The sequence below is a fragment of the Pristiophorus japonicus genome, chromosome 24 (genome assembly GCF_044704955.1).
Source record: "Pristiophorus japonicus isolate sPriJap1 chromosome 24, sPriJap1.hap1, whole genome shotgun sequence".
In the NCBI taxonomy this organism is placed as follows: Eukaryota; Metazoa; Chordata; class Chondrichthyes; family Pristiophoridae; genus Pristiophorus; species Pristiophorus japonicus.
In genome coordinates, this window is record NC_092000.1 from 6,114,946 (window position 1) to 6,142,467 (window position 27,522).

Sequence of the window (27,522 nt, forward strand, 5' to 3'; positions counted from 1 at the left end):
TGTCCGGTGGGCGGGCGGCCTCCCGCTTTAGTCGACGGCGCGATGGCCGAGGAGGAGCCCTTACCGTCCGGCTGGGAGAAGCGAATGAGCCGAAAGTCAGGTAATAATAATAATAATAATAATTAATGATGATGATGAAAACGTAAACAAAAATTTAAAAAAAAATGGTTTAAAAAAAAAAAATGTTTTTACCTCATGGGGGGGGAAAAAAAAACAAAAAGATGTCGCAGTTTTTGGGGGAGGCCGGGCCTGAAAAGCCTCGCCTCAGATTTGTTGCTGCCTTCTGCCCCCCCACAACACACACACACACACACACACTCCCAGGCAGAGCTGGGGCTTCCCTCAGCCCAGGGGGAAGGAAGGGCAGCACAGAGCTTCTTTGTCACGGGGGGGGGGGGGGGGCTTGTATTCAGTGGAATTTAGAAGGATGAGAGGGGATCTCATAGAAACATATAAAATTCCGGACAGGTTAGAGGCAGGAAGAATGTTCCCGATGTTGGGGAAGTCCAGAACCAGGGGACACAGTCTTGGAATAAGGGGTCGGCCATTTAGGACCGAGATGAGGAGAAACTTCTTCACTCAAGAGAGAATGGTGAACCTGTGGAATTCTCTACCGCAGAGAGTTGTTGGGGCCGGTTCGTTAGATATATTCAAAAGGGAGTTAGATGTGACCGTTACGGTTAAAGGGATCCAAGGGGGTATGGAGAGAAAGCAGGAATGGGGTACTGAAGTTGAATGATCAGCCATGATCATATTGAATGGTGGTGCAGGCTCGAAGGGCTGAATGGTCTACTCCTGCACCTATTTTCTATGAGACGCCCAAAGCAAAGCGCTAGACCTCGGAGCTCCAGCACGGCAAGCGAGCCCCCAAAGTGGGCAGAGGAAAGGTTACAAGAACACCCTCAAAGCCTTCTCTGATAAAGTGCAACATACCCAACGACACCTGGGAGTCCCTGGTCCAAAGACCAGTCTGCCCTAAGTGGAGGAAGTGCTTCCAGGAGGGTGCTGAGCACCTCAAGTCTCATCGCCGAGAGCATGCAGAAACCAAACGCAGGCAGCAGAAGGAGCGTGCGGCAAACCAGTCCCACCCATCCTTTCCCTCAACCACTGTCTGTCCCACCTGTGAGAGACTGTGGTTCTCGTATTGGACTGTTCAGCAACCTAAGGACTCATTTTTAGAGAGGAAGCAAGTCTTCCTCGATTTCAAGGGACATAAAAAGATAGAAAATAGGAGCAGTAGTCGGCCATTCGGCCCTTGGAGTCTGTCTGCACCGCCATTCACTATGATCATGACTGATCCTCTATCTCAACACCATATTCCTGCTTTCTCCCCAAACCCCTTGATGTCTTTTGTTTCTAGAAATCTATCTATCTCCCTCTTAAATATATTCAGTAACTTGGCCTCCACAGCCTTCTGTGGTAGAGAATTCCACAGGTTCACCACCCTCTGAGTGAAAACATTTCTCCTCATCTCGGTCCTAAATTTCCTGCCCCGTATACTGAGACTGTGATCCCTTGTTCTAGACTTCCCAGCCCGGGGAAACATCCTCCCCGCATCCAGTCTGTCCAACCCCGTCAGAATTTTATCCCCTCTCATTCTTCTAAACTCTAGTGAATACAGGCCGAGTCGACCCAATCTCTCCTCATACGACAGTCCTGCCATCCCAGGAATCAGTCTGATGTACCTTCGCTGCACTCTCTCTATGGCAAGTATATCCTTTCTTTGGTAAGGAGACCAAAACTGCACTGCCTATGATGATGAGAGCCTCGCCTCGTGTTTCTTACCTTCTCTCCCCTCTCTCTTTCCCCCCTCCCCTCCCACACGCGTATGGAGGCGCTTCCCTCAGTCCAGGGGCAGCACGGGCCAGCCCACACTGCGATACGTGTGCGCACTTGGTCCGTGCAGCAGAGCCGGTCTCCAGTCGTCTTGGTTAATCCTTGCCTCTGTCAAGCCCGTGTGGTGGCTGGTGTGCAACGACCACCCCACGTTAATAAAATCCATGCACAGGCATCTTCCACTCTTACGGATGTAGTTCTGGATCTGGAATATTTGGTCCTTCATTGAAACACCAGGGAACTCATCCCTTTTTGGTGTAGAAGCAAGTTATCCTCGATACGAGGGACTGCCTAAGAAGCCCGGGAACTAATGATCTACATTTTTAAAATTCAGTTTATTGAATAATTTTTCCAGAAACATAGAAAATAGGTGCAGGAATAGGCCATTCGACCCTTCGAGCCAGTGCCACCATTCAATAAGATCATGGCTGATCATTCCCTCAGTACCTCTTTCCTGCTTTCTCTCCTTACTCCTTGATCCCTTTAGCCGTAAGGGCCATATCTAACTCCCTCTTGAATATATTCAATGAACTAGCCTCAACAACTCTCTGCGGCAGGGAATTCCACAGGTTAACAACTCTCTGAGTGAAGAAGTTTCTCCTCATCTCAGTCCTAAATGGCTTACCCCTTATCCTAAGACTGTGTCCCCTGGTTCTGGACTTCCCCAACATCGGGAACATTCTACCCGCATCTAACCTGTGCCGTCCCGTCAGAATCTTATATGTTTCTATGAGATCCCCTTTCATCCTTCTAAACTCCAATGTATAAAGGCCCAATTAATCCAGTCTCTCCTCATATGTCAGTCCAGCCATCCCAGGAATCAGTCTGGTGAACCTTCGTTGCACTCCCTCAATAGCAAGAACAACCTTCCTCAGATTAGGAGACCAAAACTGAACACAATATTCCAGGTGAGGCCTCACTAAGGCCCTGTACAACTGCTCCTATACTCAAATCCCCTAGCTATGAAGGCCAACATACCATTTGCCGCCTTCACCGCTGCTGTACCTGTATGCCAACTTTCAATGACTGATGAACCATGACACCCAGGTCTCGTTGCACCTCCCCTTTTCCTAATCTGCCGCCATTCAGATAATATTCTGTCTTCGCGTTTTTGCCCCCAAAGTGGATAACCTCACATTTATCCACATTATACTGCATCTGCCATGTATTTGCCCACTCTCCAAGTCACCCTGCAGCCTCTTAGCATCCTCCTCACAGTTCACACCGCCAAGTTTAGTGTCATCTGCAAAATTGGAGCTATTACACTCAATTCCTTCATCCAAATCATTGATGTATGTTGTAAAGAGCTATTATCAGTAATGGTGACCGTGTGAAACTACCGGATTGTTTCATTTAAAAAAAAAAACAACCCCCATCTATCTGGTTCGCGAACGTCCTTTGTTTTAAGGGAAGGCAATCTATCGTCTTTAACCTGGTCTGGCTGTCGCATGTTAAAACCCATCTCTTTTTACCGAGCTTTGGTTCGCCTCTCCAAATATTTCATTCCGTGGCTGCTTGTCAACATTTGCCTGGTTTACATTTCTGTGACGTGCCTTGAGATATTTCACTGCCTTTAAGGCGCTATATAAATACAAATTGTTGTGACTCCAGACCCGCAGCAGTGTGGTTGACTCTGAACTCCCGCCCCAACGGCACTGTGGAAGCACCTTTACCACAAGGGCTGCAGCGGTTTAAGAAGGCGGCTCACCACCATCGCCCGCATCCTAGGAATGAATAATTCAAAGAAAATCTGAAGCCCCTCAATTTAGATTCCAGCCTGTAAATCTCTCCCACATCATACCCATTATTCTCGATTTTATATAATGAAATCTGCCGTCCTTACCGGCCTATATGTGACTCCAGACCCACAGCAATGTGGTTGACTCTTAACTGTCCCTCTAAAATGGCCGAGCAAACCACCCAGTTGTCGAGAAGGTGGCTCACCGCCACCTCGAGGGTAATTGGGGATGGCAATAAATACCAGTGATACCCGCATCCCGTGAAAGAATAAAAATAAAACCTCGAGGTCCACTTTACAGGAAACGATGTGATCGCACAAGGGAGAGGGTCCAGAGGAGACTTACCAGAATGTTGGAGAATTTTAGCTACGAGGAAAGATTAGATAGACTGAAATTGGATAGAAAGAATGACTTGTATTTCTATTGTGCCTTTCACCACCCTCAGGATGTCCCGAGGCGCTTTACGGCCACTTTCTGAAATGTAGTCACTTGTAATGCTCCAGCAAACAGCAATGTGATAATGACCAGGTCATCAGTTTTTTAGTGATGAATATTGGCCAGGGAGAACTCCCCCTGATCCAGTGCAGTACTGGGAGCTCGGACGCATCAACGATAGCGTCCTCGATCAGGCCAACATCCCCAGCATTGAAGCAATGACTACACTCGACCAGCTCTGCTGGGCGGGCCACATTGTCCGCATGCCTGACACAAGACTCCCAAAGCAAGCGCTCTACTCGGAACTCCTACACGGCAAGCGAGCCCCAGGTGGGCAGAGGAAATGTTTGAAGGACACCTTCAAAACCTTCCTGATAAAGTGCAACATCCCCATTGACACCTGGGAGTCCCTGGCCAAAGACCGCCCTAAGTGGAGGAATGCATCCGGGAGGGCGCTGAGCACCTCGAGTCTCATCGCTGAGAGCATGCGGCAAACCAATCACACCCAACCTTTCCTTCAACGACTGTCTGTCCCACCTGTGACAGAGTCTGTAGCTCTCGTATTGGACTGTTCAGTCACCTAAGAACTCACTTTTAGAGTGGAAGCAAGTCTTCCTCGATTTCGAGGAACTGCCTATGATGATGACTAAGGGAGCGCTGCATTGTCAGAGGTGTCGTCGTTCGGATGGGACCAAGGCCCCATAGGATCTTTTACATCCACCTGAGAAAGCAGACCGGGCCTTGGTTTAATATCTTGCAGTGCAGCAGTCCGAGTACTGTGCTGGAGTGTCAGCCTAGATTTCTGTGCTCCAGTCTCTAGAGTGGGACTCGAACCCACAACCTTCTGACTCGGAGGTGAGAGTGCTACCCACAGAGCCACAGCTGAAAAGGCATTTACGAGGATGTTGTCGGGACTGCAGAATTGTAGCTATGAGGAAAGATTGGATAAGCTGGGGTTGTTTTCTTTGGAACAGAGGAGGCTAAGGGAAGATTTAATTGAGGTGTATAAAATTACGAGGAGCGCCGATAGAGTGGATAGGAAGGGCCTATTTCCCTTAGCAGAGGGGTCAATAACTGGGGGGCATAGATTTAAATAATTGGTAGAAGGATTAGAGGGGAGTTGAGAACTTTTTTCATCCACAGGGTGGTGGGGGACTGGAACTCACTGCCTGAAAGGATGGTAGAGGCAGAAACCCTCACCACATTTTGAAAAGTACTTGGATATGCACGTGAAGTGCCGTAACCTACAGGGCTACAGACCTAGATCTGGAAAGTGGGATTAGGCTGGATAGCTCTTTTTCCGGCCTGCATAGACATGCTGGGCTGAATGGCCACCACCTGTGCTGTAAATTTCTCTGAGGCAACCCACTCGCACCCCCACACACACACACGGCCCATATTCGTGCATGGGTTTATAGGATTTATTGCCAACATCAATTCCTGAGATACACAACAGGCCAGCTGCCACCTGAAAGAAAAAAGGGAGCATTGAACGTTTAGAGCACAGGGGGACGTCATGCAGTACATCATGTCCATGCTAGCCCTTTGTTAGAGCACTCTATAGTTAATTCCAAAGCCAAACAACAACTTGCATTTATATAGCTCCTTTTAATGTAGTAAAATGTCCCAAGTCACTTCACAGGAGCGATTTATAAATAAATAAATAAAAATTTGACACCGAGCCACATAAGGAGCAGGAGTCGGCCATTCGGCCCCTCGAGCCTGCTCCACCATTCAGTAAGATCATGGCTGATCTTCGACCTCATCTCCACTTTCCCGCTCGATCTCCATATCCCTTGATGCCCCTAGACTCCAAAAATCTATCGATCTCAACCTTGAATGTATTCAGAGACTCAGCATCCACAGCCCTCTGGGGTAGAGAATTCCAAAGGTTCACAAACAACTAAGAAATTTCTCCTCCTCTCAGCCCTAAATGGCTGACCCCTTATCCTGAGACTGTGACCCCTGGTTCTAGACTCCAGCCCGGATGAAACAACCTCTCAGCATCTACCCTGTCAATCCCCCTCGGAATCTTGTATGTTCCAATTGGATCACACCTCATTCTTCTAAACTCCAGAGAATATATGCTCATTCGACTCAATCTCTGTAGGAACAGAGCCATGCTCGAGATAAGTTCTGCTCAGTTTACAATGCGAGCAGGGAGTTGCCTATGCTTCTCAGCAGTAGCGGATAGAGGAGAGGGGGGAGGGAGGGTTGTGGGGCCAGGGGCAATTAGAGATGGGGAGGGGGGGGGAGGCCGTGGAGGGATTTGAAAACAAGGATGAGAATTTTGAAATCAAGGTAACTGGGGTAACTTACCCAAATGCTCACTTAAAGAATGTTAGTATTTCCATTTGAGAAATAATGCGTCATTAAAATAATAATCACCCATGAATCCTATTGCCGGAGGGGTGGGGCAAGTTTGGATGCCGCGATGAGCAGAGGGTTCTGTGTTAACTGCAACTTTATCCCATCAGAATTTTATATGTTTCAGTACTCATTCTTCTAAACCCTCGGGAACATAGGCCCAGTCTACTCAATCTCTTCACGTAGGACAATCCCCATCGCAGGAATCAGTCTGGTGAACCTTCGTTGCATTCCCTCTATGGCAGGTATACCCATAAGGAGATATTAGGGCAGATGACCCCTCCCCCCCGCACTCTCTTCCCATAATAACTGATTTCCATCCTTTGCTAACCTGGAACCCTTGAGACCGAATGCAGTACCCCTGCTGCCACATTGGCTGAGATCAGCTCACACAACAGACCCAATATCCTCCTGTGCTTCAAATGGCTGCTCCAGCATTCCTCGGCATAAAGGAATCTCTCCAAACCTTTCTCTCGCTTTGGGTGAGATTTTAAATGGGTTACCCCTGGTTACTAATTCCAGAAATCAGTGGAGACAGTCTGTTCTTTATCAAAACCCTTCGTACTTTAAAAAAATCTGAATTAAATCTCTCCATAGCCTTTTCTGCTCCAATTCTGTTACTGGTGATGGTCCTTTTTATTGCATTTTCTGTTTTTCACCCCAGATTTCCACCGCTGTAACTTTCTATTTATAGACAGAGATAATATATATTTAAGCTTTACAGGGTTGCTGTGACAACAGGGAAAGAGTCAAATTGATTTACTGCAGGAGACGCTCTTCATTTGCCTCCCAACACACCCACTCGAAAATTGTCACCAACGATGTCTGATTTATACTGGCCAAAGTATTGGGTGTACAAGATGACGATGTGTGTGTCACCCAGAGTGGTGGTGATGCAGGTTTTTGTCAGCTAATTGATTTCCCCCTCCCCTCTCACACAGCAAGTTAAAATCATTCCCTTCCTTGGGAATACTGGCTTTGTCTGACACTGAAGTGAGGAGATGTGTGGGGAGGTTCTCTGCACCTTTACTCGTGACTTCACGTCACTCGGTTAAAGATGCACAAACGCCATGTTGACTCCTTTTCCAACTCGCTTTCCCTCACTCCACCCTCATAGAGTTGCTGTTCCGTTTGCTATAAGCTGACATTTCCAGCCTGTCAATCTACCCATAAAGGGAATAGATGCACCCATTCCACAGATGTTTACAATCTTACCGGCAACAGTGTGATTTGCAAACTCGTATGCGATGTTTATCTGTGAAGCACCACAGCTTAGGCCAATCTGTCCTTGCCTGAAGTTCACACACATGCATTTCAAGCAGAAGTCGCTGAATCGTGATTCGCAGTGAGAGCAACTGATTCTCCCCCCCCCTTCACCAAACCTGGAACCATTGAAGCTGAATTTAGCACCTCCTGAGATCAGTTCACTCTACAGACCAGGAATCAGACCTGGAATCACTGGCCTGTACTGCTGTTACATACTGTACCAACTCAGCCACTGGGTGAGATGGATGCATTCCTTGTTATTTTTCTATCATTGCTGTGTACGATCCATTGAATTAAAATAAGGCTGCCTTACTAAATGCATTTACCACCGCTCGCTATCACACTGCCAAACCTCCATGTTTCACTGTTGGTTAATGACCTCACTGTCTTGTGACCTCCATCTTAGATTAAAAGAATGTGAGAGTTACTGGCGAGTTTGTTGAATGATATTTTACAGTTCTTGAAATAAATGTTCTCCTTGCGCTGGAGATGGCAAAAAGACAAACTTGGCTTATAGAATCATAGAGATTTACAGCACGGAAGGAGCCATTTCGACCCATGGTGTTTGCGCCGGCCGACAAAGAACTACTCAGCCTAATCCCACTTTCCAGTACTTGGTCCGTAGCCCTGTAGGGTGCGGCACTTCAAATGCATATCCAAGTACTTTTTAAGGCCCCAAGTTTCCACACGCGGCAAAACAGGTGCCCCTCCGAGCTGGGCGCCTGAAAAAAAACGCTATTCTCGAGCGCTTTGCAGCTCGATGTCAGCTTGGCGTGGCGCCCAGGGGGGCGGAGCCTACCACTCACGCCGATTTTGTAAGTAGGAGGGGGTGGGTACCATTTAAATGAGTTTTTTTCGTGCCGGCAACCCTGCGCGTTGGAGCGTTCACGCACGCGCAGTGTGAAGGAAACATTGGCACTCGGCCATTTTTGTAGTTCTTTGTAGCTGTTCAATTTTTAAAATTTTTTAATAAAACCACATCGCCCTTCCATGATCAGCACTGAGGCTTCTTGCAGCAGTGAGAAGGCTGCAGGAAGCCTCAGAGGTTGAGGCAGCCGTTTCCCGATGGGCCTGACCGACGGCAGGGGGGCCTCCCCGTCGGGAATGGCTGTCTCAACTTCTGAGGCTTCCTGCAGTCTTCTCACTGCCTCCCCCCCTGCTGCCGTCGGTCGGGCCCTCACTGCCCCCCCCCCCCCCCCCGCCGTCGGGAATGGCTGCTGCTGTCGGTCGGGCCCTCACTGCCTCCCCACCCCACCCCTTGCTGTCGGGAACGGCTGCCTCAACTTGTGAGGCTTTCTACCTGCCTGAAGCACTTTCACTCAGGTAGGAACATGGTTTATTTAATCTTTTCTTTGCTTATAAATGTTTATTCAGGTTGGAATTATTTGTATAAGTATAACTAAGGATTTATTGTAGAACGTAATGACTTCCCTCTCTTTTCCCCCCCCCCCCCAACCTCGTTCCGGACGCCTAATTTATAACCTACGCCTGATTTTTTTAATGTGTAGACAAGGTTTTTTCAGGCCTACAAAAATCTTCACTTCCTCCATTCTAAGTTAGTTTGGAGTACGTTTTCACTGTGTAAACTTTCAAATCAGGCGTCAGTGGCCGGACACGCCCCCTTTTGAAAAAAAAATTCAGTTCCAAAGTGAAACTGTTCTACCTGACTAGAACTGCAGAAAACTTAAATGTGGAGAATTCTGGTTTCTAAGATACTCCGTTCTCCACCAGTTGCTCCTAAAAATCAGGAGCAAATCATATGGAAACTTGGGGCCTAAATGTGGTGAGGGTGCTGCCTCTACCACCCTTTCAGGCAGTGAGTTCCAGGCCCCCACCACCCTCTAGGTGAAGAAAGTTCCCCTCTAAACCTCCTAGCAATTACTTTAAATCTATGCTGCTTGTGTAAATTGTAACTAGGAGATGTTAGGAAGTGAATAATATGTTTTCTTCTTCCCAATAAAACCCAGAGGGGCCCATACCCCTGCATTGTGTAACATTTATTTCTGAGGTAAGTAATGCAGTTGTGAATTCATGTTAATTTGTGCTTTATTGGCTGTGCTTCTAGGCTCCAGCAGACTGAAATTAAAACTTGATTTATATTAAAAAATAACTAAGAATCGTGTCTCATTATCTGAGACTTGGTGAGTTGGGAGAGGGGGTTCCTTATACATTTCAGAGGAACTGAGATCTGGGTCAGTGAATTGTAATTTGAGCAAGAACAGGAATGAACACATCAGAGCATTGGTGCCATTGCAATTAATTTTGTCACCAAGTTATCACTCTCAATAATCAACTATAAATAGGGGGAAGACCTTGCTAAAGCTTCTTACTTAATTGCATTGTGAATTCAGTGTTTTAGTATTGCATGGATAGTCGCATTTACCGTGTAGGACATCATTTCTTTCCTCTTTAACCTTTTCAGTTATTCACCCAAACATTTTGAAACTCGGCTACCTGGTTGGGAAATTCTTAATTTGAATCCCTCTTCCAGCTTTGTATTTTGTCGCTGACAGTCACTGGAGAACTGCCAGCCGGTCACCTGTCAGTCAGTAGGTTCATTGGCTGCACTGGCATAGAAATTAGTTGCAGGAGTAGGACATTCGGCCCTTCGAGCCTGCACCGCCATTCAATATGATCATGGCTGATCATGCAACTTCAGTAGCCCACCCCTGCCTTCTCTCCATAGATCTTTCGTCTTGAGTAGCAACTTGGCTATGTCTCCAATTGTCAAAGTCACTGCTAGGCCCGTGCACAGAACCATTAAGTCTCCAAAGGATTACTGGCAACAGATTTTTGCTCTATCCCAGAAGTATAATTTTAAAATTGCATTGCGTGAGTAACTAAAATAATGTGGGGGAGTCCTTTACGTTGAAAGCATTCCCTCCCTTTCTTTGTCCTATGTGCTCTCACTCATCTGCTAAATTTCATGGACAACCAGGAAAGAAAGCTTTGCATTTCTATAGCGCCTTTCGTGACCACCGGACATCTCAGAGTGCTTTACAGCCAATTAAGTACTTTTACAGTGTAGTCACTGTTGTAATGTGGGAAACGCGGCAGTCAATTTGTGCACAGCAAGCTCCCACACACAGCAATGACCAGATAATGTTTTTGTTATGTTCGTTGAGGAATAAATATTGGCCAGGACACCAGGGAGAACTCTCCTGCTCTTCTTCAAAATAGTGCCATGGGATCTTATACTTCCACCTGAGAGAGCAGACGGGGCCTCGGTTTAACATCTCATCCGAAAGATGGCACCTCTCCCTCAGCACTGCACTGGGAGTGTCAGACTAGATTTATGTGCTCAAATCCCTGGAGTGGGACTCAAACCCACAACCTTCTGGCTCAGAGACGAGTGTGCAGCCCACTGAGCCATAGCTGACACCATGTTGCGTTGGCTGTAAATCTGGGATGTGTATGAAAAATATTCTAAATATAACTTTATTTCTCAACAATCAACAGAATAGCCCTCCGAGGACAAACATGTTGGGTTCTATAACCAGCCTCACGATGTGAATATCCTATTTAATGCAGCATAAATTGGAACCTGGATGTGAGAACGGAGATCCAGGAGCTTTACAATGCCGAGTATATCAAAAATGTTAATTGTTTGACATGATGTAATGCAATTTGCGACAGAGTATATGTTTTGCACCATTAAGATCTTTATTAAAGAACTTTTTGTAAGCCTGTCCGAGGACTGTGTGACAACTGACTTTGAAATTTGTGCATGTTTGATAATGACATGTCCTTGGGCAAAGAAAATGAGACCTATTGATAATCTGCCCTCGAAGACGGTCTTGGGTTATGCCAACAGATTGTTTTGGCAATGAATGTTGAAATCATTGTACTGTGCTTGTTAGTATATAGACCTCGGCTGTGTGAAGTTGAGCTCCCTTGTGTTTTCTCAGCTTTGTTTACTGTTCTTGCCTTGTTTCTGGTACTAGTTTGTTGTTTGGTGCATTTTGAATAAATAGAAACCGAATGCAATCACACATTCATTAGAGGACAGGAATGGTGTACATCTTGCTTAAAAACTGCAAAAATCATTGAAACAGATTAAGTGGGAAGAGATTTCTGTCGTTTCAACACATTTTTTATATCGCGCAAGGAATTGAGAAGTAATAGGAAGGACCGGGTTAAGAGCCAGTCCAGACTGACTTATCCATAGGTCATCATCATCATAGGCAGTCTCTCGGAATCGAGGAAGACTTGCTTCCACTCTTAGCATGAGTTCTTAGGTGGCTGTACAGTCCAATACGAGAACCACAGTCTCTGTCACAAGTGGGACAGATAGTCATTGAGGGAAAGGGAGGGTGGGACTGGTTTGCCGCACGCTCCTTCCGCTGCCTGCGCTTGGTTTCTGCATGCTCTCGGCGACGAGACTCGAGGTTCCCAGCGCCCTCCCGGATGCACTTTCTCCACTTAGGGCAGTCTTTGGCCAGGGACTCCCAGGTGTCAGTGGGGATGTCGCACTTTATCAGGGAGGCTTTGAGGGTGTTCCTGTAACGTTTCCTCTGCCCACCTTTGGCTCGTTTGCCGTGTAGGAGTTCTGAGTAGAGCGCTTGCTTTGGGAGTCCAGTGTTTGGCATGCGAACTATGTGGCCTGCCCAGCGGAGCTGATCGAGTGTGGTCAGTGCTTCAATGCTGGGGATGTTGGCCTGGTCGAGGACGCTGATGTTGGTGCGTCTGTCCTCCCAGGGGATTTGTAGAATCTTGCGGAGTCGTCGCTGGTGGTATTTCTCCAACGACTTGAGGTGTCTACTGTACATGGTCCATGTCTCTGAGCCATACAGTAGGGCGGTTATTACTACGGCCCTGTAGACCATGAGCTTGGTGATGGTTTTACCTATCCATAGGTAACCCGCTTCCAATAACATAGGTCACAAGGTGACCATTTTAATGTTCGAGTATGCACTGGAAACGGTAAGCAATATGATGATATGCTTGTGACCATTCCAAATCTGTGGAAAAACACCACGGTGGTAGGTCGCATTGTTCACGCTTACCTAATTCAAATTTACTGTAAGATTTATAAATTATGCAGTAGCAAGAATAAATCAGCAGAAATGTAATCCAGTGCTCAACGTTGCACCATCTGTTCCCAGAAGTAACATTTCAGGCGTCTTAGCAGTTCCACTTGGTGACATTTGAACAAGAGTCCAAGATGGAATGCCTTGTGAGAAATGAATGAGTCCCTGTAGAGTGGTACAGCAAATCAGAGAACTGAAGAACATAGAGCGACAACCTGGATATATGCCTTCCTTCCATGTTCCATCGAGCACAATGGAGGCCCAGAGATAGCCTTCACAGTTAAAACCAATTGTCTCACTTTGAATTGCTTCCTGCAGTAATGGTCCAGAAACAAAGGTTTCATGTAAACAACTTCGACAAGCCTAGCTGAGCAATACTTGACTTAATTAGGTTCAGATCTTAGACAGAGTCGTGTATTTGCTTTACTTGCAGGCTAATGCATAGAAACACACAGGAGATTTCAGAATGCAGCCATCTTGATGTGTTATTCTAAAAATCTTAGTCCTTGGCCTTACTACAAGTTCATATAAAAATGTCGCAGCCTACTAATAATTCAGAATTGATTTTTGTGCTGAATATTGAATTATCCAGTAATTGGAATTGATTAAATATAAATAACATTGTAAAGCAGAAGTTTACTGTGGGGGGGAAAAAAATAATTGAATTATTAGATTCTGTGACTAGAAAGAAAGACTTGCATTTATATAGCGCCTTTCATGACCACCGGACGTCTCAAAGTGCTTTACAGTCGATGAATTACTTTTGGAGTGTAGTCACTGTTGTAACGTGGGAAACGCAGCAGCCAAATTGCGCACAGCAAGCTCCCACACACAGCAATATGATAATGACCAGATAATCTGTTTTATGTTGATTGAGTGATGAATATTGGCCAGAACACCAGGGAGAACTCCCCTACTCTTCTTCAAAATAGTGCCGGGATCTTTTACGTCCACCTGAGAGTTTAACATCTCATCCGAAAGACGATACCTCCATTAGTGCAGCGCTCCCTCAGCACTGCACTGCACTGGAGTGGCAGCCTAGATTTATGTGCTCGAGTCCCTGGAATAAGACTTGAACCCACAACCTTCTGACTCAGAGCTGTGTGTACTACCCACTAAGCCACAGCTGACACTGTTGAATAAGAGGATTATAGTACGGAATTTCTTATTAATTGAAATTAATGAGTCCTGGGATCCATCACCGTTAAATCACTTCTTGCTAATGTCAAGATGGCGGTACTTTGGGCTTGAACACTGGTCAAATAGTCACCATTTGTCTGCACACGTGCTGATTGTCAGGATTAAGTTTACTGTTGGTCCATACAGTTGCACTGTTTGCACGAAAGGGGCACACCAAAGGCAAAAACAGCTCAGATAGGCGCCACATAGTTGGGAGGCAACAAAATTCAGTGGCAAACCATGCCTATATAAAATTAGAACCATCATCGTCATAGGCAGTCCCTCGGAATCGAGGTAGACTTGCTTCCTCTCTTAAAATGAGTCCTTAGGTGGCTGAACAGTCCAATACGAGAGTCACAGTCCCTGTCACAGGTGGGATAGATAGTCGTTGAGGGAAGGGGTGGGTGGGACTGGTTTGCCGCACGCTCCTTCCGTTGCCTGCGCTTGGTTTCTGCATGCTTTCGGCGGCGAGACTCGAGGTGCTCAGCGCCCTCCCGGATGCATTTCCCCCACTTAGGGCGGTTTTTGGCCAGGGACTCCCAGGTGTCAGTGGGGATGTCGCACTTTATCAGGGAGGCTTTGAGATTGCCCCTGTAATGTTTCCTCTGCCCACCTTTGTCAACAACAAATCATTACATTTGGCTGATATTTAGTGCTAATGAGGGCATCCAATGAATCATGGAGGCAATCTCACAGTCCAGCACTGACCCAAAGCTGCAACACCTTGGCCTCTGCATCAATTTTTGATTAAGTGCTTTGGTCCCTAAAATTTCCACTGTTTCTGCAGGTTTTTTAAAATAATAAAGTATATAGAGATCGAAATTGTGTCCCGCCTTTTTTGAGGCAGTGTCACTGCCTGAGTGCTGATTTTAGGGCTGTGCATAGCCTCAAAGTTCTAAATTCAGTTTTTACGCCCAAAGATGAGAGAGCAGCACTAAAAGGTGGCATTGCACTCATCCTCTGGCGGGAGCTCAGGAGGCCGACTGAACTTCCCAACGGGGGGCTGCCGTCATGCTGGAAAAAAAAACGTCAAGAAAAAAAAATAATGAAAACTTACCCGATCCACACACTCACTTCCCCACTCTTAAAACTAATGAAAACATACACAAATAAATAAAGAGAAAAACTTACCTTCCTTTCTGGGTGATTCTGCCCGAGATCCGCTCTTTAACGAGCACTTTTTCCTGCCAGTATGCTGGATGATGTCACCAATTGATGACGTGCCTCTTGGCGCCTCTACCAAAGAGCCGACTGAATTTAGGACGAGGCATCGATGCCGCTGACCATCGAAAGCAGGCCTTTGCCACCTGTTTTCTGCCTCCCGCGCGCGGTAATGGGTGGCGTCCACAAACGAATTTCGACACCATAGTGTATGATTTCAAGTGTGTTTTTTAAAATATATTTTAAGTGTCATTTGTGAGGTAATGGGAGAGACGAAGGATGAATGCCACAAATGGTCTCTGAGCCTTGGGCTGCTCACTATTCAATTAACCGTGCTTAATGTCTGTTGCAAATGTTGGGAGTTAAGCTTGGCTGTGGTGCCCCATACAGTTCAACAGCTTGCCAACATGCACTGTTGGGGTTCCCTTTTCTTGGGTGTCAGCTGTGGCTCAGTGGTAACACTCTCTTCTCTGTCAGACTAGGGTTCTGGGTTCAAGTCCCACTCCAGAGACTCGAGCACAAAATCCAGACTTGTACTTCAGTGCAGTACTGAGGGAGTGCTGCACTGTCGGGGGTGCCGTCTTTCGGATGAGACTTTAAAACGAGGCCCCGTCTGCCCCCTCAGGTGGATGTTGATCCCATGGCATTATTCGAAGAACAGCGGGGGAGTTCTCCCTGGCGTATTGGCCAATATTTATCCCTCAACCAACAATTCTTATTTTTTTTTGTTTGTGGGAGCTTGTTGTGTGCAAATTGGCTGTCGTATTTCTTGCATTACATCAGTGACTACACTTCCAAAGTACTTAATTGGCTGTAAAGCGCTTTGGGACATGCCGAGGTTGTGAACGGCGCTGTATAAATGCACACTGATTGCGGGTGCCCGTGGACCTGTACCTTAGAATGAGTTGGTGCCTTCAAGAGAAATGGGGAGGAAGTTGGTTGTGGAGAGGCAGCGACACAGGCCATTTGAGAAAGATCCTACAAGGCCGTCCGACCTGATAGGTTCGTGTATATTAATACCTGACTTCACTTGATGTCTCTTTTGTAGGTCGTATTTACTTCTTCAATCATATAACCAATCGGAGTCAGTGGGAGCGGCCAAAAGCAGGCGGAAGTTACAATTCTGTTGAGCCGGACAAAGTTCGCTGTTCGCACCTGTTGGTGAAGCACATCCAGTCCCGCCGTCCGTCCTCCTGGAGGCAGGAGGAGATCACGCGCAGCAAAGAGGAGGCACTAGAGACGTTAAACGGTAAGCTGACGGCAAAGCACACCTCACCCAAAGCACAAAGCCCCCACGCACTCGGGCTGTCAGCTGTTCCTTCGATAAGATGTCTGGAGGGAGTGGGGAAGAGGAGAATGTAACTTTTTTTTCTCGTTCTCCAAGTCGATTTGAGGCTGCCATTTCTTAACGTCTAAATCATTCTATCAGTGCCGTGTTTTGTGCTGTGAATGTTTGTAGTCAGGATTTTTGCAATCTAAACCTCTGCAAAAAGCCTTTAGTGAGCGTGAAAATCAATTTTAGACCTTTCTTTGCACTATATGACCAGAAAAAGTGAGAGTTCATTTAAAAAAAAATGAACTGTTTCTAAATGGTTCATTTATATGTAGTCCAGTGCAGTGCTTTAAAGAAGTTTGATGCAAAGCTGCTACAGGAGACCAGCAAAAAATGGTAAGACCTTAACTTTGGTCTCTTTTTATTAACCCAGAGAGATCGTTGCTGGTGAGGCATTAAATCAGTTTTGGAATTGAGCAGATTTTAATCGAGTTAGGGAAAGTAGTATGTGGTGTCGCACATTGGGGGGGAGATTCTTGTAATAATATCAGCACAAATGGAATGTGCAGTTCTTAGTTTAAAAAAAAAATTATTTTCCACTTGAGGTGTCCCCATGCCCTAACCATAGCTGGCCGAGAGAGCCTGCCCCAAGCATGTAGTCAGCCACAGAGGTGAGTACGAGCACTACAGGATGATTCGTCGTCTGATATTCTTCCCTCCCCTGCTGGAGAAGTACTTGGCCTCTGCTTAGCCCCCCACCCCCCCAGCATGATGGTGCAAGTGAGGAGATGAGCTTCTTATTATGTCCAACTCTACATCCCACCACTTTGTGGTGTAATGCGTTAGGGCTCGAATCTGCTGTGGTTCCGCTGATGGGTTGCAGTCTGCTTTCCTCCAGATTTGATACGACTTTGTATGTTTTGCGGGAAACCTTTTTGTTCCGGATGATTCACAGGATATACGGCACAGAAACAGGCCACTCGGCCCAACCAGTCCATGCCGGTGATTGTGCTCCACTCGAGCCTCCTCCCGTCTTTCCTCATCTAAATCTATCAGCGTATCCCTCTATTCCCATCTCCCTCATATGCTTGTCCAGCCTCTCCTTAAATGCATCGATACTATTTGCCTCAACCCCTCCCTGTGGCAGCGAGTTCCACATTCTCACCACTCTCTGGGTAAAGAAGTTTCTTCTGAATTCCCTATTTGATTTCTTCTTTGATTTAGAATTAAAGGTTCTATTAAGTGTGCAGCTCTTGTCCTAAAATGCACCACAGGGGAGTCGAGGGTTATGGGGAGCGGGCAGGGAAGTGGAGTTGAGGCGAAGATTAGATCAGCTATGATCTTATTAAATGGCAGAGCAGGCTCGAGGGGCCAAATGGCCTACTCCTGCTCCTATTTCTTATGTTCACAGTTGTTACTTTGAGAATCTTGACGAGCAGAGATGTATTCCTGTCGGGTAGTTTCATCCTGGCTTTTTGTTCAGGGCATGAGTTCTTTTAAGTATATTTTCTTCCACACTGGTTTACCTGGGCCGGACACCAGGAGGGAAGGTGGAATCACACCGGTTAGTCTCAGTATTGATAACGGGATGACATTTCTGGTGTGTCCCTTTTATCAGAACCAAAGACTCTCTGGTACACACCTGCAATAACATGCCTTTGCTCTTTCCAATTGCTGACTGGCCAATATATTTTCAGCATTTCTGTTTTTATTAAAGCTCGGGACACTTGGGCAATGGCTTATTTTGAGAGTAAACTATTGATTTTTTTTTAATGTGCTCATAAAAGTTAAATATTTAGTGCTTGGATCATATGTGACAAAAATATTTCTGTGTGTGAGTGGACCAACGCAATATAAAGCTGTATGGATTCCCCACATGTCAGGTTGATCTGAATCAGACTGTCTGGAAGAGCTGCAGAGTACAGACTCTGCTTTCTACTTGAAGGATTTTATTCTGTTGTGCGGTAGGTATTGGGAATGTGGCAAGGTGTGGGCGAATGCGTGAGTGTCAATAAACGAAGAAACACCTGAAAACTTTCTATATCTCCCCATTGAAGCTTTCACATACCTCCGTTACTCGTGTTGGTTCTGCTTATAGACTAACCTAAACACTGCTGCTTACAAACCTACTTGATGTCCTGCACTATGGTTCTCAATTTTTTTTAAAACACAGCAATGCCAGAGCCCGAGAGTAGATTTAGGGATACAAAATGGAATAATAATCCTAACTACATGCATGGTTCTGCAGTCAGATCTCAGCATCTGCTTTGATCGTTTCAGTTCTCAAGTGTTATTTTTATGTTGCATATTTTCAGGCATAACCTCTGCAGAAGACTATTGATTGCAATGCAGCAGACAGATTAAATACAATTGGCAGAACTGTGTTTGAATTGGTGCTTTATTTGGTGCAGTCTAGGTTTGGTATAAATGAACTGTACTCCACATGGAGGTAAGCGGTTTATACCGCTAGCATTCAGTTTGACTATTAGATAGCAACGTTTCATAATTGTTTGAGGATGAAATGATAGAATCCTTAAATGTTTCAAGACAAAAACAGGCTGTCTGACCCATCAAGTCTGTGCTAGTCCATATGAGCTACCTGGCCTGTTCCTACATATCTCTTGCTTGCTTGCCATATGCTTTTAGTATTTTTGTTTTTCAACCAGTTTACGCAGTCATGTGGAGACGCTGATGCTTTGGAATAAAAAGTTGTATTCGGGTTAAAATTCACTTTTACTAATTTCTCCCTCTCTTGCCTTAATTACTCCAGAGGTGACATTTAACTGACTGCTGGCTCAAAAGCGGAGGAAAAAATGATTAAAAAAAAAATATATATAGTTTTCATTCTGATTCAGAAGCCTATTGTACTGTCTAAATACACAAACAATGTTGAACCGTTCGTGAGCCTATTCTATTAACCTTGTATCCTTGTTCAGAGTATATCCAAATGATCAAATCTGGAGATGCATCATTTGAAAACTTAGCATCGAAATACAGTGACTGCAGCTCCGCAAGAGAAGGGGGAGATCTGGGCTATTTTGGCAAAGGTAAGACATCAATTTATCACTAATTTTACGTGGCCTGTGTGATTTTTAGTATAATAGTGACCAGACATCCATGGTTAAGCGCTCTGTATTTTGCCTAGTGACTAGTGTGATAATTTAGTAAGACCAGATTCCAAATCAGTAATGTCATCAGTGACACAAGTGGGCCTTTTCCCAATTCGATTGCATATAGTTAGCAGCCTTTGCAGTTTCCGGTACAGGGCACCAGTAATGTGACATAGTGATTGCATCTGAACTTACAGCAAAACATCTGTTGCCTTTTCTTCCGAGTAAGAAAATAGTAGCAAAGAATTTTGGTGTGGCTGGCTTCTCTGGTCTTGATCGAGATGGTACTGTTTTAGAATAAATCGGTTATTTAATCTACATGTATCTGATTTACTTTTTTTCCCCTGCCAGTTCCTGCTCCTATTTCTTGGGCTCTTATTAAATTTTTGGACTCTTAAGGGATACAGGGATCGGGCGGGATGGTGGAGTCGAGGTCAAAGATCAGCCACAACGTTGAATGGCCGGAGCAGGCTCGAGAGGTTGAATGGCCTACTCCTGTGCCTATTTCTTAAGCTAGGTTCAATTTTCTTCCCCCTCAAGGTTCTGACTCTGGCAGGAGTTTCCATTGGCTCCCTCCTTCCAGTGTATCGCTCCAGTAAAGAACAAATGAACAAACTTGCACTTTACAGTGCTGTCACATCCTTGTGATGTCCCAGGACACTTTGCATCCAATGGATTATTTAATTCTGAAATGCAGTTGCTGTCGTTTGCAAGCAGCATGGCTCCAGACCAGCAGATGGATGAATAATCAACCTTGCCCATGGGGTAGTTAAGCTGCTTTGTCTCGACCCCCGCCAATTATGCTTCTCAACTGTCTATAGGCTATGCTTGGAGCAGTCAAACTTAGCTCCACCTCTCTCTTCCCCCACATCCCACCACGGACAAGGTGCACTCCCACAGCGCTCCGAGTCCCTTCCCAGACCGCCTGGTTGTGAGTGACAGGTCACTATGGATGCAACTGGAAAGAGCGCAACTCCTTAGCAGTATTGTTGTACATTAATGTGTGGCAACAGTGTTATAATACAGACCCTATTTTGTGCACTTCACCCGCTTGAAGATCCTTTAATGTTCAAAGCGCCCTACAAAATGTCCTTTTTATAATGCCTTTACATAGCTCCAAAAGATCTGTGTTTGTTTATAAAAAAAAAATTACTTCTAAAAGGACCCAATTTCACAAAGAAGCTAATTTTTTTTTAAACTGAAGTTTTACAGTTTCACCCCATCAATCATCTTACTACTTCTGAGTACTGTCACGTCGAGCATAATTTCCCCACTGGCGTGGAAACTAATGGTCAAATTCCAGAACCCAGGTACTGCTACTAGATAGCTGAATGTTACAACTATTTTTGTGTAGACAGTAAACAGGTGCCCCGTGGTTAAAAGGGGGGGGTGGGGGGGGCACACTCCAAAAACTTGCAACAAGTGCCTCCTTATTTTTTTTTAGGGCGCTAGCAGAATGCTACAAGTTGCACACGTGTGGCACAATTTCTCTCCCTTGCTTCTTGTCTGGGGAACTGCCGCAGTTCCTTGCCCCACCATTGTATGGCACAGTATACTGTTGTACCAGTCTGGGATGCCATTTATTAACAACAAATGAAGTGGGAAGTTTGTGATCCATAACATGGTACTTTGGAGAGGTCCCCACCTACAAGCAATGCAAAGTAATTTCTGCACCATCTCGGTTCGGTTCCTAGTGAACAAGGGTCTACAACACACAACTGCTCACAGCTTAACGCAAAGGAATGCTAAATCTGCAGTATCTGTCTGTAAATATTTGAAACGTGAGGTAAACATTCACTGGTAAATTAAGAACATAAGAAATCGGAACAGGAGTCGGCCATTTGGCCCCTCGAGCCTGCTCTGCCATTCAACAAGATCACAGCTGATCTGATCTTGGTCTCAACTCCACTTCCCTGCCCGCTCCCCATAACCTTTGACTCCCTTATCGTTCAAAAATCCGTCTTATCTCCGCCTTAAATATATTCAGTGACCCAGCCTACCCCTCTGGGGTAGAGAATTCCAAAGATTCACGACCCTCCGAGAGAAGAAATTCCTCCTCCATTTCCGTTTTAAATGGGCAGCCCCTTATTCTGAAACTATGGCCCCTAGTTCTAGATTCCCCCACGATGGGAAACGTCCTCTGCATCGACCCAGTCCAACCCAGGGGAACCTTATTCTGAAACTATGAACCCCTAGTTCTCGATTTCCCCCACGAGGGGGAACATCCTCTCTGCATCGACCCAGTCCAGCCTAGGGGGTCCAGTGTTCCCTCTTAATTTTTTTCCGTAGCAATGGCTAGCAAACAGCCTGCGCGGGACCTCCCGATCAATACCCGCCCGCGCACCTTCTGGGGTACGTTGTTGAGGACATATGGGGAAACTCCTCGGAGGTTAAGATTAAAGCACATTGTTGGGGCAGAGCAGGGGAAGCTTTATTCTGTTTCTAACCTCTGCTTCCAGGCCGGGTGTAGAATCTGGCCCAGGTTTCGCGTGGAGAAGGAGTTCCAGTCTCCGGGATTGATGCCCCTCGCCTTGGTCGTAAGAAACAAAGCACCAAAACTGTAACCTTTCTCTCAGCAGTTGTAGATATGGCTTGTGGCCAGCTAGTCACTTTTAAAAAGCTCGGTAGCCCTGACCGTCCCTTTGTGGACTAATTTTAGTCAATGCATATTGTATTACACAGTGTATGATTTTTTTCTAAAACCAATCCTACCAGCAGATGGCAGCTAAGCTCCTTGTAGCGTTATGTTGAAGAAAGTATGGCCTCGCCGGAAGCAGACTTTTCCCATGCATTGGGCCAAGTCCTTTCTGCTGTTGTAAATTATTTTGATAAACCATTGCCTTTGCTTTTCAGTTACCTGGCTTTGTGCTGTTTTTTTTAAATTTGTGCTTGACATCCATTTTGCAGGTTTTAAAACATCCTTTGCCATACAGATCTCAGGGTTTTGTTAAATCGGAGGGGAAGACATCAAAGCAGTTGTTTCCAAGATCACAACTAAAGGAGTCTGCTGTTGGCATTTGGTACAGGCCCAGGTTGGGTGGAGGAAGATTTTCCAATATTCAGCGATGAAATGGGACTGGTTTTAGTACCAGCTGGACGGGTTTAAAGCTGCTCCTGTTTATAATGCCTCACACAAGGGTAGTTAGCAACAGTGTGAAGAATCCACATGACAAAAATAAGTTGCTAGTTCACACTGTAGACATGCCAGTATAGATCCACTGCTTTGATTCATTCTGCAAAAATATGATCGTTTAAATCTCATATGAACAAAACATTTTTTTGGAGACATGTTCAGGAACTCGATATGCTGCAGTCCTGAAATGAGAATTGTGCTGGTCCGATGAGTTTAAAAGGGGGTTGGTCTTCACCGGGAAGGTAGAAACGTTGTATTACTTCTGTGGTGGTGATACGCAGGACAACAACTTTCTCCCATGGGTGCTGGCGTTCCTCCGACACCACACGGCTGCTATTCATGTTTGAGCAGAGACGGTGAATGTCGGCAGACAGGCTGATTGTGCGTCGGTGCCTTTGCCTGCTCCGTCTTTCACCCGGCGTCCACAGTCATTTTACTTTTCAGCTGGAATTGCCGGAAAGTGATCAGGATTGGGAATCTGAGAGAGTTGACCCCCTCCCTCAGCCAGTTGTAGCACCTCTACAGTCGTACTGTCGGAGTCAGCTCAGGTCTCAGACATTTTCTGTCTGTTAACTTCACCACAACAGGTGGTGCATTAACCCACTGGGGAACTGGGGTAACACTTTTGTATCATGGTTTCATGCTTCAACAAAGTATCTGTTTGATTAAAAAAGATAGCACTAATGAAGATACTTAATTTTAAATGCAGATAGTTCTTGCATAAGAACATAAGAAATAGGAGCAGGAGTAGACCGTTTGTCCCTCGAGCCTGCTCCGCCATTTAATAAGATCATGGACTCAGCTCCACCTCCCTGCCCGCTGCCCATAACCTTTTATTGCCTTATCGCTCAAAAATCTGTCCGTCTATGCCTTAAATATATCCAATGACCCCGCCTCCACAGCGCTCTGGGGCAGAGAATTCCACAGATTTACAACCCTCAGAAGAAATTCCTCGTCATCTTGAGTTTTAAATGGGTGGCCCCTTATTCTGAGACTATGTCCCCTAAGTTTTAGTTTCCCCTATGAGTGGAAATATCCTCTCTGCATCCACCTTGTCGAGCCCCTTCATTATCTTGTATGTTTCGATAAGATCATCTCTCTTCTGAACTCCAATGGGTATAGGCCCAACCTACTCAACCTATCTTCATAAGTCAACCCCCTCATCCCCGGAATCAACCGAGTGAACCTTCTCTGAACAGCCTCCAATGCAAGTATATCCTTCCTTAAATATGGAGACCAAAACTATATGCAGTACTCTAGGTGTGGCCTCACTAATACCCTGTACAATTGTAGCAGGACTTCTCTGCTTTTATACCCCATCCCCCTTGCAATAAAGGCAAACATTCCATTTGCTGTACCTGCATACTAACTTTTTGTGTTTCATGTCCAAGGACCCCCAGGTCCCTCTGTACTGAAGCACTTTGTAATCTTTCTTCATTTAAATTATAATTTGCTTTTCTATTTTTATTGCCAAAGTGGATAACCTCACATTTTCCCACATTATACTCCATCTGCCATATTTTTGCCCACTCACTTAACCTGTCTATATTCCTTTGCAGATTTTTTGTGTCCTCCTCACAATTTGCTTTCCCACCCATCTTTGTATTATCAGCAAACTTCATCCAAGTCATTCATATAGATTGTAAATAGTTGAGGCCCCAGCACCGATCCTTGCGGCACCCCATTTATCCCGACTCTGTTTTTTCTGTTATTTAACCAATCCTCTATCCATGCTAATATATTACCCCCAATCCCGTGCACTTTTATCTTGTGCAGTAACCTTTTATGTGGCACCTTATCGAATGCCTTCTGGAAATCCAAATACACCACATCCACTGGTTCCCCCTTATCCACCCTGTTCATTACATCCTTGAAGAACTCCAGCAGATTTGTCAAACATGATTTCCCTTTCATAAAACCACGCTGACTCTGCTTGATTAAATTATGCTTTTCCAAATGTCCTGCTACTGCTTCCTTGATAATGGACTCCAGCATTTTCCCAATGATAGATGTTGGGCTAACTGGTCTATAGTTTCTTGCTTTTTGTCTGCTCCTTTTTTAAACAGGGGCGTTACATTTGCGGTTTTCCATTCCTCTGGAACCTCCCCAGAATGCAGGGAATTTTGGTAGATTACAACCAATGCATCCACTATCTCTGCAGCCACTTCTTTTCAGACCCTAGGATGTCAGGCATCAGGTCCAGGGGACTTGTCCGCCTTTAGCCCCATTATTTTACCGAGTACTACTACTATCGTGATTGTATTAAGTTCCTTCCTCCCTATAAGCCCCTTAAGTAATTGAATTTAATGCTTTTGCCCACTCCCATTATCCCTGTGTTGCAATTGGCTAATGCCATTACACTCTAACGCATCTGTGGGACTAAGGCTGATGTGGGTTCTCTCAACTGTACTCAGCAGCTATGGCAGCATCTCTCCATTTTATTGAATCTAAGAGATGGTTTTGCTGAATTTTGTGTCCCATCAAATGTAAGCACTAGAGAATGGAGCACTCTCTGCACCTAGCTCTTGCATCAGTTAGTCCCCGGCTAGGTGTAAAATGGGATTGCGTGCAGGGTAAACCTACCTGTGCAGTGCTCCTTTAACGCGGCTGAACCCGGACCTGAGCGGAGAGGCCTACTGCGATGCTCCTATTTCATCCTGCTGGCCTGAGTGAGATTGTCAGGTAATGCTTCCTTAGGCATAGTTTGTGCTTTTGGGTTCACGTTCATAATGAGCTTAATTGAGACTGCCCAGTCACCTTGACAGCCATTCGAGAGGAGATTGTTATAATGGATTGCATTCGTACCCCAGGTCCAAGAGGTGAAAACAAGTGTTTAGACCGAGTCTCGCCCAATGCTCAAACATCCCTTTTTAATCAGTTTTGGAGCAGGATTTTCTGATTGCATGTTTCCAGTCAACCCATGGTAAGCCACATCCTGAGGTTAAGATAAGAGCATAAGAAATAGGAGCAGGAGTCGGCCATATGGCCCCTTGAGCCTGCTCCGCCATTCAATGAGATCATGGCTGATCTTCGACCTCAACTCCACTTTCCCACCCAATCCCCATATCCCTTGATTTCCCTCGAGTCTAAAATCTCTCTCTCTCAGCCTTGAATATACTTTGACTCAGCATCCACATCCCTCTGGGGCAGAGAATTCCAAAGGTTCACCACCCTCTGAGAAGCATTTCCTCCTCATCTGTCTTAAATGGCCGACCCCTCATCCTGAGACTGTGACCCCTAGTTCTAGACACTCCAGCCAGGGGAAAACAACCTCTCGCTGTCTACCCTGTCGATCCCCTTCAGAATCTTGTATGTTTCAGTGAGATCACCTCTCATCTAAACTGCAGAGAGTATAGGCCCATTCTACACAATCTCTCATCATAGGACAGCTCTCCCATCCGAGGGATGAACCTAGTGAACCTCTGTTGCAACGCCTCCAGGACAAGTATATCCTTCCTTAGATAAGGAGACCAAACCTGTGCACAGTACTCCAGGTGTGGTGTCACCAAGGCCCTGTACGATTGTGGCAAGATGACATGCAGTTACCAGGCTGGTACGAGATGGCCAAGATCATCTTGAACTTTCTTGTCCTCCACCCACCCTCGCTGTCTGGAAGTGCCTGGCCTCTGCTCAGTTTATTGATCTGCTGGCATCAGGAAATTATTGGTGTTGGGGGAGCATTGTGCATACAACATATGCTTGTGAATATATACGGTTACCAAGTTTCTCTATTTATATTGTCTGCCTTTTAGAGAAGCAATGATACACGGGTAAGGTCAACTCTGCAGATTGTGGAGTTTGCTGACTTTGTGGCTCAAACATTTTCTGTAATCTTGGGTTACAATATCCATTTACCATTGCCTTTTTTCTCTGCTTTGGGTTACAGGCCAAATGCAGAGGCCATTTGAAGAAGCCACGTACTCGCTGAAAATTGGAGAGATGAGCAACCCAGTATTTACGGATTCTGGTATTCACATCATCCTCCGTACTGCTTAAAGTGCCTCCTTTGGTTTGTCTTTGCAAAGTGAATAACCCAGCCCCGACTGAAGACCCCCATGGAAACCTTCACCCACTTCTCATCCTAATATCTTGTTCTTCTCCCCCCCCCCCCCCCCGGTATTTAACAGTTTTGTCTTCAGCCATTGTCCCAACACGCTTGCAGGCGCTCAAGACCGAGGGAAAGAACTGATCTTAATAATTATAGAAACTGAATGTTTAAAATAATGCTGTCGCTCTGCAGCGACCCAGCTGTCGATTCAGCGTGTAGGATGACGTGCAGGTTGGTGCCAGACTGAGCTGTATTGCTTTTACGCTGTTGTGGCCCTCCCGCTACACATTGTGTTAAAGAGTCCGTTTGGTAACGCAGGCTTAATTTAGACAAAATTAATGTTTATTTTCCCAACATAGAGAAATCGTGGGAGAGATTAGCATTCAAATCCTCATTCGGCATTGCCTGAATTGTTACCAGATTACATTAATACAGAAGCTCACTGGTTGTATAAATCTTTAATCTCTTAAGGTGGAGGTGGCTTCCATTAAGCAGATTGTTTTGTAGTTAAAGCAGTGCCCGTCGCCTCATTCATAAAAACGCACAATCCCTCCGCATGTAGGGAAAGTTTTCGCTCACCTAATCCTTCGCTGTTGAACTCTCGACTCACAGCAGTGCTGCTGGTCTTGGGACCATTCCTGGTGGCCTTTGACGGTAGCTTTATATCGAAAAGCATTTTTCTTCCACTGACCATTCCACAAGGTACTGCTAGAAACCGATAATTGTCAAGATCAGAACTACTGGTAAGAGAGAATGCTAAATAACTTTGTTCCTTTCTGTTGCTAAAGAACATTTTAGGCTGGTTTGCTTGTGTGTGTGTGTGTGTGTGTGTGTATGTGCGCGCACTGAAAGTGCTCCAGCTGCAAAAAGAAACAGGTTATGGGAAATGTAAGGTTATATTTGTCTGCCTTTAAGTCAAAATATTAAAAGAGATTCTACACAACA

The 27,522-nt window shown here is 45.6% G+C and overlaps 1 protein-coding gene across 1 annotated transcript; it reads left to right on the top strand.

Annotated features, from left to right (window-relative positions):
• The first annotated feature begins 13 nt into the window (after positions 1-13).
• On the top strand, positions 14-27,522 carry pin1 (peptidylprolyl cis/trans isomerase, NIMA-interacting 1). The gene is made up of 4 exons (XM_070867199.1): positions 14-100; positions 16,062-16,262; positions 19,223-19,333; positions 26,416-27,522. The coding sequence occupies exons 1-4, from the start codon at positions 43-45 to the stop codon at positions 26,523-26,525; spliced, it is 480 nt and encodes a 159-aa protein (XP_070723300.1). The 5' UTR covers positions 14-42; the 3' UTR covers positions 26,526-27,522.

Bases quoted from the DNA above. Each gene is read 5' to 3' on its own strand.
- pin1 (XM_070867199.1), top strand. From the start codon at position 43: ATGGCCGAGGAGGAGCCCTTACCGTCCGGCTGGGAGAAGCGAATGAGC. The intron at 101-16,061 runs GTAATAATAATA...TCTCTTTTGTAG, and splicing joins GCGAATGAGCCGAAAGTCAG to GTCGTATTTACTTCTTCAAT. The intron at 19,334-26,415 runs GTAAGACATCAA...TTTGGGTTACAG, and splicing joins TCTGGGCTATTTTGGCAAAG to GCCAAATGCAGAGGCCATTT.